General features: G+C 32.6%; 1 protein-coding gene across 1 annotated transcript; it reads right to left on the minus strand.

The window, feature by feature from the left end:
* Nucleotides 1-7,751: 7,751 nt before the first annotated feature.
* On the minus strand, nucleotides 7,752-9,064 carry LOC126734488 (uncharacterized). Its single transcript, XM_050438134.1, has one exon. It carries the CDS (start codon nucleotides 8,871-8,873, stop codon nucleotides 7,995-7,997), a length of 879 nt encoding a protein of 292 aa, XP_050294091.1. The 5' UTR covers nucleotides 8,874-9,064; the 3' UTR covers nucleotides 7,752-7,994.
* Nucleotides 9,065-14,048: the final 4,984 nt, after the last annotated feature.

Genomic DNA, 14,048 nt, shown 5'->3' on the forward strand with positions numbered 1-14,048 from the left:
TATAGATTTTATAGCCCTTATTTAACAGGGTTTTGTTTTTAACAAAATTATTTGCAGACAGGAAATTAATGAATTCTACAGAGATTCTGTTTAAGCCTTTATTTTTAATTTTTTTAACGTCTGTCAGATTTAGGTTAAAAATGTCTCTAGCAATTTTAATATTATTAAATTTGCCTACATTAAAACCCACTTTTTCGGTGGATTCTAAATAGACAAGAAATGGGCCAGTATCATTTTTAGAATAAAAAACTGGTTCTTTTTCAAGGTTGGTTTTTTTAGTGTTTGAAGCCTCTATTGAAATACTACAAACATCAACATTGCCATTATCTATACCGTCACATTCTTTTGGCATTGTTGCCATGGGCTGGGGGGGCCGCCCCCCCCTGCTTCACTCATAGTACTTCTTTAAGCAATGTAGTTGGAAATAAGCATGCACAAAATGGAAATTTTTAAGCCAAAAAGCAAATAAAAGCAAGCTAGTATGTAGAAAGCTTTAACCACTTAGAATAAGCTTAACTTACCTTTTACACGCGCACAAAAAGAAAATAAATTAGTAGGACAAGATCGAAACACAGCCTCCAAAAATATGCTGAGGGTGATATGTTTAGTTACTACTTTAAAATTATTCCTGACAATTCTGCGCATGATTCAAAAACCTCCTAACTTGCAAAAACTGCACTATTTTCAAGCCCCTGCGTAAAAACAATACCTCCTATCTGTTAGCGCTTTTTATTATAGAACAAATACCGCCTATCTTGTTGCGTGTATAAGCTCGAGCAGATCGTTGGCTGAGCTCGCAGTTTTTTACAATAAATAATGTTAATTTATAAGATAATAGAGAAAAATAGTAAGGTGTTTTCAAGATAATATTTCTGTTAAGTTGTTTTAACTATCTCAATCTTAAGATTGCCCTGTTTTCGAGAAAAAAAAGTAATCATTGTTTATGTTAAGGTTAGGTTACATTTTAATTTTTCAGATTTTTTTTTTCAAATTATTCCATTACTCTTATAAAATACAAGTGCACATTTTTAAAAATCATAATTGTTTTAAGATATTTTCTAATTTATTTTATTTTTTTTTTTATAAAATTTTCTTACTTTCTATTGTTTTTTCAATGGTTAGTTAAGAAGAAGATAGGAGGTATTAAAAAAAACTATTAATTAATATAAGCGGTAAATAGGAGGTTTTTTTTTTCAGACTATCTACAACATAACATGAGTTCACGTACGGTAAAAATTTTAAACCAAGTTTCCAAAACTACGCAAAATAATATGATACCCGTACCAGAGTTTTCGGATCATAATAAGCTTCTCATGCAACAACTTCCGATAGAAGATCTTCCTGTGCAAGAGCTTCTCGTACAAGACACTACCATGCAAGAGCCTTCTGTACAAAAAGTTCATGTACAAGAGCTTTTAGAAGAAGAAAATAACTTCGCAATCAATATAGATCAAATTTCGATTGTTTTCGAAGATCAGTTATCAGGACATTTTTGTGGAAATATTCAAACCGATAATCAAAATTCTGATCAATGTATGCTTGAAAATAACCAGACCTCAGATGATCCGGATGATACCAACGAAAGGCTTCCCCACATAAGTCAGAATATAATATCAATGGATTTGAGATCTGAAAGTGTAGCAATTGCGATTCCTTCCACTTCGGGTATATCTTGTGATTTTAAGAGAAATGTAGATGAAAACAGTGAGTCTGCAAGGAGCTCTTCTAGTGGATCGGTTTATGAGCCGGAAATAGCTGAAGAAGAAACCAGTTCCAGTGCTTCTGAGGAACGACAGGGAATCGGTGAGCGGAATGAGGTTCAGTTGCAGCCTATGTATGGAAATATGGAAGAAGGTCGTAAAAGAAAGAAGAAAGCTATCCAAGCAGAGTGGAAGAAGAACAGAAATGAAAAATTGCGTGAAAAGGGAAAGGAATATTTAGGATACAGCGGGAGCAGAGATGGGACTGTTAAACAAGATAGCATGAGACCTGAAAGGAACATGGGAGGAGCCTGTAATTCACTTTTCTGTAGAAAATCTTCCAAAAGACAATGTGACGCATTTTCAGAGGAAAAAAGGAATGAACTTTTTAAACATTTCTGGTCTTCATTAAGTTGGGATCAAAAAAAAAATCTATGTTTGTTCGCATGCATCAAGGGTGGAAACTAAAAAAAAACTGCTACTCTAAATGAAATATCTCGTAGAGAAGGAAGTTCTTCTTAAGCACTTTGGGCCTTCGATCTTTTACAGTGGAAACTTGGGTAAAACAAAGTATAAATGGTATGCGAAAAGAGAAAAATCTGTGTTTGTTTACCCCGAAGAAGACTCGATGTGATATTTGCATACAGTATGAGCATAAAAATGTGCCAGAAGATTTAATGGAAATTTCACATCGACAAAAAAGAGAAAGAAAACCACATTTAAGAAGCTAAAGAAAAGAAATGCATTCTATTAACAACGGATTCGCAATTGTTTGTTAGATTATATCAGAGCAAACTGTTTGAATTTGAATCTTCCTATTATAATCTACAGCGACGGCTGTACATTTCAAAACCGGAATGTGGTCATGTCTAACGCCCTTCTTAACTTCTCAACTGTTCATAACGTAACCATAATACAAAAGTTTCTAGAAAAAGGTCATTCACAAATAGAAGTGGATTCAGTACACAGCTGCATAGAGCGAAAATTAAAAAATCGCAAAATCCATTTACCGAGTGACTACTTAACAGCAACAGAAGAGGCACGAAAACATCCGGAGCCGTATAAAGCTATAAAATTGGAGTATGATTTTTTTAAAGATTACTCTGATATAGAAAACTATAAGACCCAGAAAAAAACATCAGACCCTACAGTTACAGACATAGTAGGGATAAAATACTCAGATGATGATTTACAGATCAAATTAGATTTTGGAAAGGAATGAAAGTCGCTGCCTATCAGAAAAAACCTATAGGTTCTGATATAATATACCCTCAAGCCCATATATCTCAATTACCAGTCAAGAAAGTGGTTACACTTACAAGCATTGAAAAGTGTTATTCCAAAAGACTGCTGGTCTTATTATGATAATCTTCCTTATAACAACGATAATTAGTTTGATATGTTCTACAATTAAGTGTAAATTTATCTTAAGTTAACAAAACTGTTTTGAAGACATTTTTTATAATAAATATACCTATTTTCTTCTACAAATTTAGTTTTATTGTTGTAGTCTTGAAATAATATGTCATTTTAATACCTCCTAACTTCCATCCATTTAAACCCAATATCTCCTATCTTAATTATAAAAAAAACCAATAAAAAAAAAAAAAAAATATTATTTTTTAGCTTTTATTTCCTTTTTCAACACTATATTTTGCCAAAAAAAATATTAATAAGATTGTCATGACGATAAAAATATTTTTTTTGTTTCCTGTAAAATTAGGTCTAAGAGAGATAGAAGTCACTTGTCACATCACTGACAATATGTTTAAAAGTGTGGAAAAATAAAAAAAGGAGTCTTAAAATCAATTATCACTAAGCATGCAATAATTTTTTTCATTATTGGTGTAATACATCAAAAATATGGCAAAACTTTATACCAAAAAGTAAAATTTCCTTAATACCGAATAGTATGCTCCTTTGTGTGATGCTCTGGGTGGTTATGGCTTGCATCATCTATTTCAGGCAGCAACTAGACAGGGTGTTTGCTTGGATAATGTCTTTGTAGGGTCTTGTCGACTTTAAGTATCTCCGATTTTGCAATATTTTAAAATTTGAGCATAAAGAGTACTTTGAAAAGAATAGATTAAGAGAAAAAAATTTGCGGATCATTCACATAGGACGCTAAAAAATAATATTAAATTATGTCAAATAAAGAGGTCTACTCTACTCTATTTGATGATCGAAACTCGTTGCTATTGATAATTACATTGTCAAACTTTTGACATATGATCTCGCAGTTGCCAAATTTTGTATATATGTAATAAGCAACAAGAACATCTAAAAAGCATATCTTATATAAGAGAAAATATGAAAGACATCTAAATCTATCTGCCAAAATGATAGCAGTGTTTTTACACTATAATAGTGAATGGGTTTTATTTTTACACACATTTGTACACAAGCAAAAAATGTATTCCCTTATGCAAAGGTTCGTAGCCTTCATATTTTCTAACATTTTGAGATACTATTCATATGAAAAAATATAGAGAGGGCTCGTAAATGTCGAGCACATGGGGGGCTTACGCCCCCCATGTGCTCAACATCCTAACTTAAAACAATTTATCCCAACCTAACCCAACCCAACCTAACCTAACCCAACCCAACCCAACCCAACCCAACCCAACCCAACCCAACCCAACCCAACCCAACCCAACCCAACCCAACCCAACCCATCCCATCCCATCCCATCCCATCCCATCCCATCCCAACCCGCCTCATCTCATCTCATCCCAGCCCAACCCAACACCGAGGCACACGGGGGGCTTACGCCCCCCGTGTGCTAACGCAACCCAAAATCAGCCCAATGCAATTCAACCGAGCCCAAAACACTAAAAACATTCATTAGAATCATAGAAGAAATAAAAAATTCTTTAATCAAAGAACATGTATGGCAACGCTGTCACCTCGCGGCGTTATGTCAAACGTCAATAAAAAAGAATAATGAAGGAAGGTGGAAGGGAATTTTGTTTTTGTTATTTATATGAAAAATAAATATTCTTTAGACTCAATTTTAAATAGAATATGCCTATATTTCACATTATTTTTAATTAGGATCGAAATCTAAAAAGTACCAAAACAATAAATAATACATTATGGGTGTCTTCTGTATGTTTTTTTACACGAAAATAAAGGGACTTAATTACCATAAAAGGTAAAATCTTTTTTTTTATGTTATATAAACAATTTCGGCTTTTTGGTCATGTTTTATGTATAATTTAATTTAAATTAAATAATTTTTCCAAAACTACAAAATTCTTAGTAGCAAAAAAAATAAAAAAGTAAAACTGGCACACTTGAAATCTGAACCCAGGCCGACCGGCTCATAGTTCACTCTCATTACCATTAAGCCATAAAGCGCTTGCGGCGAATGTTCGAAAACGAGTTTATATCGTACATAGGTACACATTGTCATGATTTTTTTTGTTTTTATTATTTTATTAAAGAAAATGTTATTCATCCTCCAATTTTTTTTTGCTTAAAATAGTCCAAAGAAGATTAGCTTACTATTTCATATTCAAAAATGTTAAAATTCGGAGATACCTAAAGTCGACTAGAACCGTCTTTGTAAGTCCCCATATCAATGTACTTTCATCACTTGTTGTACAACCCAATATCTCAGACCATGATGGTCAGCAGGTTGACTTTTCAGTACCTACATCCCGCAGTTTAATACATACAAAAAAAATATGCCGGCCTGTAACACAACATGGGCTTTTTAATTCCATAACATTATTTCAGATACACCTTGGCATTTTGTATCAGAGCCTAACATATTGGTTGAAGAAAAGTTTATCACATTTCTAAACATTTTACAGGATACATGCTTGAAGTGTTTTCCCATAAAGCAGTTTACTGTGAGATCAGATCAATCCAATAATATTTCCTGGTTTAGTGACGAGCTTAGAGGGATGCGTGAGAGGCTTAGGTTTCTTGAGTTGGTGAGTAAACAATACACAGATGTATATCATAAAAATGTGTTTCTTCAGTACAGAAATAAATACAACAAAGCAATAAAAGAAGCAAAAATTAAAGCAAATGACCGACTCATTCAATCTTCAAGTAATCCTGGTCGCACTATGTGGCAAGTCATAAATAAATCTTGTGGCAATAAAACTGGAAGGGTTAGAGATTGTAGTCTTACAGCGAATGATTTTAACACCTTCTTTTTGGGTGTAGGTCAGGGTATCATGTCAGGAATGCCAATTTCAAATATTGATCCAATATCATTGATTCCCAAACATGATATTGTTTTTTCTTTCAATGAAGTATCCTATAACAAAGGCCGTGATATTATCCCCAGCCTCAAAAATAAAAATAGTAAGGATATTTTTGGTCTAAATGTTAAAATATTAAAATCAATTACAAATGAAATTATTGTTCCACTTACAAATTTAATCAATCTGTGCCTTAAAGAATCATGCTTTCCATCTGTTTTAAAGGAGGCACTTGTAATTCCTTTGTTTAAGAAGGGTGATTGCAATAAACCAGATAATTACAGGCCTATATCTCTTTTACCAATTGTGTCCAAGATTTTAGAGAGGTGTCTAGCTGAACAGATTGTGGACTTCTTTGAAAAAAACAACTTATTTAGCAAATGTCAATTTGGTTTTCGTAAAGACAAAAGTACAGTTCTGGGCGTCTTGGATTTGGTTTCAGATATTCTTGAAGGTTTTCAAAATTTTCAATATGACACAGTTCTTTGCTGCGACCTGAGTAAAGCTTTTGATTGCGTCGACCATGGGATCCTTCTTGGAAAGCTCAAAGCCTATAATTTTAGTCCATCAAGCGTTCAACTTATGAAATCTTACCTTGAGGGCAGGTGTCAGTCTGTGAGTTTTGCTGGGGTGGCGTCGGCAATAGGCGATATTACAATGGGTGTGCCTCAGGGGTCAATTCTGGGACCCATTCTTTTTTTAATATATATCAATGATCTTCCACTAATTAGTGAATATGCAAAATTTACCCTCTTTGCCGATGACACCACAGTATCCTTTTGGGCTGACACTCTGGGTGCTTCCCTGGAGGGATCCCTGGTGGCGCGGGAAGGAGTTGAAAGCTGGTTCTGCAGCAATCGGCTTCTCATGAACTCAGATAAGACACTTAAAATCATTTTCTCTATGAGGGAACTTGGGCAGGTGGAGTCTGCTGACACAGCTAAATTCCTAGGAGTCACACTAGACCAACGTTTACATTGGGGTCATCACATCAACCAACTGACTTTAAAGCTAAACAAAGCTGCCTATCTAATAAGAGGGCTCAGTGATAGGGTCTCAGCAGCAGTTCTGAGAACTGCATACTTTGGTGTTTTCCATTCACACTTGTCATATAGTATTCTAGCCTGGGGACATGCATCTGATACCAAACGTGTGTTCGGTATACAGAGAAGGGTGATAAGGGTACTAGCTGGTCTTGCATATAGGGAGGACTGCAAGGCAGCCTTTAAACAACTTGGCATTCTCACCCTGCCCTCAGTGTACATTTTGGAAAACCTTCTGTATGTTAAATGTAATACTCAGTCTTTTACTACTCACCAAGATATACATGGCTATAATACTCGCCATAGAACTGACTTTGTACCTCCTTACTGCCGTCTGGAAAGGTGTCGGGATGGACCGGGCTTTTGGGGAATAAAATTATTTAATGCTCTTCCCTCTGAAATAAAATACTTACCTCTAAACAGTTTTAAAACAAAAATCAAAAAAGTTTTATTAGTGAATGCTTTTTATTCATTAGAGGAGTTTTTTAACCACATATTTTAAGGTGATTTTACTGTGTTTTTATAACATAATTTATTGTTTTAGTTATAGTCGAATTTTAATTTAATGTTCTTAGTGTTAGTACTGTTAAGTAGTCTGTTTTGACTTTACCTATGTATTTTTTGACTTGTGTAAAATGTATATTACTGGCATCAATAAAAATTATGATTATGATTATAGTATAAAAATTAAGGAAATAAATAAGCCCTTCGTAGAAACTGCATTATTAAAGTCATTATAGATAAATTGCATTTGATAAAACACTGTTTTTTCAAACAATTAAGTATTATAAAAAGTTAAGCTGACCAGATATTCCTGTTGAATAAACCAGTAGTAATTACTACATGGCAGCATAAAAAACAATCAAATTCAATTTACTGCTTACTTAGCCATATATTTCAATGCAAAATATCAAATTTATCTTACATCATATCCAAACCTACAGTTCCTTATTTTAAAATAACGTATTTAGATATAACCTAAACCTTAAATTATAGTAGGTAATATCACCGGCCTATAAAAATACCTAAATTTGTTAATCATCTAGAGGTGTAATAACAACGGAAGATCTATTAAGTAAAGCTTTCCTATTCGAAAAATTATTTTGATTTGGCAAATAATAAATAGGTTGTGGCTGTATATTTTTGGATCTTCCATGTACAAATAAAGCAACTATTAAAGAATAAAAACCAAATATAACCTTCCAAATAAGATTAATAAAAGCAATAATGATAGGAGTCAAGGCTTGGATAAACCCAGATGCCTCTTTCATAAGTTTTAACAAATATTCCATTAAATAATGAACTAAACTTATGGCTGCCGTAAAAATAGTGCTTAATAACAACAATATAAATACCACAGTACTTTTAAAATTACTTAGAGTGATGCTTGTAAGAATATGCATCATGCCCCCTTTGAAACTATTTGATATGTCATGTATAGATGATTTCAGGTCAAATGTTATGTTGCTTGTTTCTTCAGATGAAAGATCTGATGCTGATTTCTCATTTCTCACTGGACGGACAACTTCTAATCTTAATTTAACTTCACATGAGAGAAATTCTACAGTTTTTACTTTAAACCAATAGGTTCCAAAGATGTCTATGGGTAAAGTTACCCATAAGTTATTCCCTGCAGGGGCTCCAATCATATCGGAACTGGTAATTCCAATCCAGAGAGTATCATTACTAAATTCATTTCTAAGTTTTTTCCTTACAACTAAGATATTTTCAATAAATTCTTTCTCTTCTTGGTCAATTCTTACTACATCCCTGTACGAACTAACAGATTCTACCCAACGTTTCTCTTGAAAAGTACCCATGAAAAGTTGGGTTTTTAACATTCTTTTACAGAACTCCTTAACATATTGCTTTTTATCGGCCGGATCGTCAGAGTATTTCGTTAGTTTGGTCATTTTGGGCAAACTGAACTTTAGTTTCACTGATAAGCACAAAACACGAAAATACTGCTAAATTTGGTAAATTATTGAGTCGATCTAACCGCATAGATTAATACTTCTCGCAAAGGAAATCTAACCATTTCGGAGAATCACAGAAAATAAGAGTTACCAATATTAAAAATATTATTCTTAAAAATAAAATGTCAATTCAATACATAAACAAAATATAAAACGTCAATATGACAACTATGTTATGGACTTACTAGTGACAATTTTCGAGTAGAAAACTGCAACAAGTTGTTATTAAGCCGCGTCTAAACCGAATAGCTGGCGAGCTCAATACTGGACTCGCGTCTATAGACTATAATCTATCTAAAGCAACAGTGTCATGCAGCATATAAAATAATTTAAACTTTAATTAATGTTTAAATTTATAATTGAGTTGATCTATAAACTAAACAGCAGAAGCCCCAGAACAGTCCCTTGTGGAATCCCAATTCTTACTGTACACAGGTCACTTAAAGTATCATCTATTTTAACATACTCTTGCTGCTCTATAAGATAATTCTCAAAGACCTCAATTTAAAGTACAGACTTAAACTGTGATAATGTTGTTGAAACTCGCGTCTATAGACTATAATCTACTTTGGCCCCTTGATCCTACAAGGTCAAATTAAGATACTTGTGAAATTTAAATACCTACACTGCTCAACAATTAATGTTAAGAATAGTATTACGTGTTTTCCTGAAATCTTTAACTGTTTCTTTAAGGTGATTAAAATGTAAAAACGAAGTCATAACAACAAATTTTATTCATCGACGTCCAAAATTGATAACGAAAGCCTAGGCCGCAATAATTTGAATTTGATCCTTTTTCTCAACTACCTATTCGATAATTGTTTTGCTGAGTGTGTGTAATACTGATTTTCTCCTCAAGTTCCAAAATATGAACTTAATTTAGGTATATTTTGGGTCTATGATTTTAGAAATGAAAAAATAACACAGTTTAACAACAAACAATTTATTAATTATTATATTATGACCTGGGTGTGGAAAACAAAAGTTGATTAGCTATTATATCAGCTTCCTCAGCTTTGGGTGCTGCAAGCACATTTTTTTTTGTTTTCTTGGAGCTTTTTTTTGTGGGGTACAAACGTCTTTGTTGAATTTTTTTCTGTAAATCCTTTATTCAGAAATCAAAATAATTAACAAGTTATAATAGGTAACAATATACAGTAAACTATAATATAAAATCCGAATTAAGGTAATCTCCTAAGCAATACTTATAGTATTGGTACCGGAGATGACGCCCATAATTTCAATCAAAAATAAAAATAACAAAACATATACTCTCTTAAGCTAAAAAAAAAACAAAAAAAAACCCTATCCAACACAATTTAAATGTTAAAAATAGTTATACATAGTCCCAATTAACAAGGAATAATTTTAATCTTTTTACAAACAAATTGTACGATTTTAAATTCTTTAGTTCTGATGGTAATCTGTTATAAACCTGTGTAGCTGCAGCCAGTGGGCTTTTCAGTGCCTTATCTGTTCTAGCATTGTCCAAACGTATATTTGAACAATTCCTCAAATTATGGTTATGAATTTCATTAACATACTTTATTTCTGTATTGGATTTATATTTAAGATTTATTATCTTATATATTAATTTACATTGTTCCAAATTTAATAAATATACTATTGGTTGAACAGATAAGGACTGATAAAGGATCTTTGTTGGCGTCAAATAATGAATATTAAATAAAATTTTTAAGGTTTTTCTTTGCAGAGTTTCTATTTTAATCAAATTTGTGTTATAACATGTTCCCCATACTGGTATTTGATATCTGACCACTGAAAGAAAGAACGCATAACAAATTTTATACCTAGCATTGTCAGTTAAGAAATATTTACATTTATTAAGTGCTCCGATCAATGATATTATTTTGCTATTAATGTGTTTAATATGTTCATTCCAACTTAGTTGCTCATCCAAAAAGAGTCCTAAATATTTTATGCTATCAACTTTTTCTAAACTTTCATTATTAATTTTTATATCTATATCTGTTATTACTTTATTTTTTTGTTTAAACATTATATATTTTGTTTTCTTTGTATTAATTTTTAGGTTATTTTGTAGCAACCACTCATGATAAATTTTTAAATCATAGTTGGCCAAATTTGCGGTTTCTTCTGATGTTTTTCCAGTATAAAGAAGCACTGTGTCATCTGCGAAAGTATAATACTGTCCATTTAAACCCACTAGGCGCAAGCTTAGAACAAACAATGTATAGAGCAGCGGCCCCAAAACCGAGCCCTGGGGCACTCCACAATTGTTTATTGCTATGTCACTTTTGCAAGTATCTACACATACATATTGCTTTCTATTTTCTAGATATGTTCTAATTAAATTAAGCACAGTACCCCTAAATCCCATTTGTTCAAGCTTACTAATTAATATGTTATGACTAACAACATCAAATGCCTTCCGAAGATCGATAAAAATCGCAATTACCATATTTCCTTGATCTAGTTTTTGTGATTTGAAATTGGTTAGGTCAAAAGTAGCATTAAGTGTACTACTGTTAGCTAGAAATCCATACTGAAACAAATCATACTTTACAAATCTTTCAATAAAAGAGAGCATTCTTTTTTTTATTAGTTTTTCTATTATTTTTGAAAATATGCTAAGTAATGAAATAGGTCTATAGTTATTTTTTGAAGATTTTTGCCCCGACTTATAAATTGGATAAATTTTGGAAATTTTCAACTCTTCAGGAAATTCACCAGTAATAAAAACTTGATTTATTAGTTTAGCCAATATGGGAATTATGTGCTCTTTAACACTAACCAGATCATGCACTGAGACATTGTCATACCCAGGAGAAGCATTTCTTTTAAGGTGCAACAACGTATCATTAATTTCATTTTCATTTGTTGGACTTAAAAATAGACTTTGATTATTTACTATTTCGTTAAACACAATATTTCCATTGACATTATTTTTTTCCGTTTCAACTTCCTTAACTATTTCTAAGCCTATTTGAGAAAATGCTTTTGTTGTGGGGAATATTGTGAGGAATTGACAAATGCAGTTCTTGGTTTTCTCTATCGGCTAATACCTTTATAGTAGGCTCTAAAGACGCAGTAATATTTTTAAAAGCTTGAAGCTGCTCAAATGACGTTATGTTGTTAATCATTTGAGTATGCGATTTTATTAGGTTTTCCTTCTCAATATTCAATTGTTCTGGAAGTTTTTCTGTGTTCTAGGCAGATTTATTCAAGATTTCCTTTTCATGCATTTATTACACATTGCAACACATTTGAAAGTTTTGTTAGGTGCAATTTCATTCAATGATTCAGCTGAAATAGTAATACCGATAAGTAAATAAATCTAGTATAAATGCAATAATAGACAAAAAAAACTATGTGGGTTAGATTGGAGCAGTTTCGGGCATGGACTGGGTTCATATCTGTACATTCCAATTTTGCCTGCTTTTAGAGAACATAAAAGTTGTATTGCAGTAGTCGGCAGCAGTGTTTATTTGCCAGGGATTACTTTAATACAGATTACATATTATATTAAATATCGCTAAGAAGAACGAAAATCTGAAATGTCGAGGTGCCCCATGTCCAAACCTGCCCTACTCTATCCTAGCTATACAATAAAAGTACCTATATTTAATACTAAACTTAAATCAACTTACATGGATGAAACTTTTTCAAGTGCTTTCTTAAATTAGAAAAATTGGAAAATATTGACGTGCATATCGTACATGTATGCTCCATTTTATGAGAATTCAGTAGCCACAATACAAGAAACAACTCAAAAATAATAATTACATAACCTACAAAATATTACTGCCGCTTGACATACTCGACCTTGTAGGATCGAGGGAGTCAAAGTAGATTATAGTCTATAGACGCGAGTCAATACTGGGAGCCCCAAGCTTTTTAAACTCATAAGGTCACTGCACGCTAGGACTTTAGGACGAGGGAAATACGGTAGAGATGGGTCGTATTCGTATAATTCGTACCAATGATACGAATCTCACTTGCATGGCAACTCAGAATTCTAAAATCCTTTTCGGAATCATATATTATTTATTTATTTATTCTTGCAAAGTGTTGCAAATGAAAGTATAGAAGAAAAGTATTGTAATTTAAATTACAATAATAAAACTTATCCAGCAATTGTAATAAATAAATCCAAAATTAAAGAAAAAATACAGCAAACATTAGGCACTAAATAAAACTAACAAACACAAAGCAACTTTAGCAGAAATACAATACGTACATGAATCACATAATATTCCTAAAAAGCCTTAGTGGATTGAAGAAATTCCTCAAATCATGAAAAAGAATTATTAATTAAGAATCTTTAACTTTATTTTTGAATATAAGTATAAAGTTAGTTCTTGATTTGGAGAGTCGATAAAAAGGTAGAATTAAGGAGTTGGTAAAATGCCGGTGGGTATAACATTATATCAGCGTATGAAGCATACTTATTTATATTTTCTTTAAAGTATTATAGGTACACTAGAACAAATGCACAGGGTAGAGTGATAATTTTTACTTCCCTAAAGCGGGATTTACAATACTCTCTGTAGCCCAAACGAGCAATCACTCTCACACATCTTCATTGCAACGTAAATATCTTAGAAATGTGCACTGTGTGTTCCCACGTAAAGAGAATATGTCATGTAGAATAAAACTACCTAAAATAAGCAACCCTGAGTGTGCCCATTGGGACAGAGCCCCACAAATTACGGAAAAGGAATATGAATTTTGATAATTTGGATTGTAATTCTTCAACCTGACTCAGCCAGGTCAAACCTCCATTAAGAATGTTACAGTTATATTTAAGAGATGCTGGAAAGAACCAACATCTCAAAGAGAAAGCACAATGTGCTGGATTTTGGTTTCATTCAAACATAACTGCCCAGTCTTAGCACATGAATCCTGAGAGACGCGAGAAAAATTTTCATCATCAGCATCAGTAATTAAAGAAGTTGTGTCGTCATATCTGATAAAACAAAGAGTCAACATGACAAATAGGTATGATCATTGACGTATACAAAAAATAATATAGTCCCTAGAACGAAGCCTTGTGGAATTCTATGCTTTTATGCTAAACTCTGCGACTCGCACCCCTCAAACAACACAAAACGAAAAGTAAACTCTATA

The sequence above is a fragment of the Anthonomus grandis genome, chromosome 3 (assembly GCF_022605725.1).
Source record: "Anthonomus grandis grandis chromosome 3, icAntGran1.3, whole genome shotgun sequence".
Classification (NCBI taxonomy): domain Eukaryota; kingdom Metazoa; phylum Arthropoda; class Insecta; order Coleoptera; family Curculionidae; genus Anthonomus; species Anthonomus grandis.

Coding starts and splice junctions, on each gene's coding strand:
- LOC126734488 (XM_050438134.1), bottom strand. CDS start 8,873: ATGACCAAACTAACGAAATACTCTGACGATCCGGCCGATAAAAAGCAA.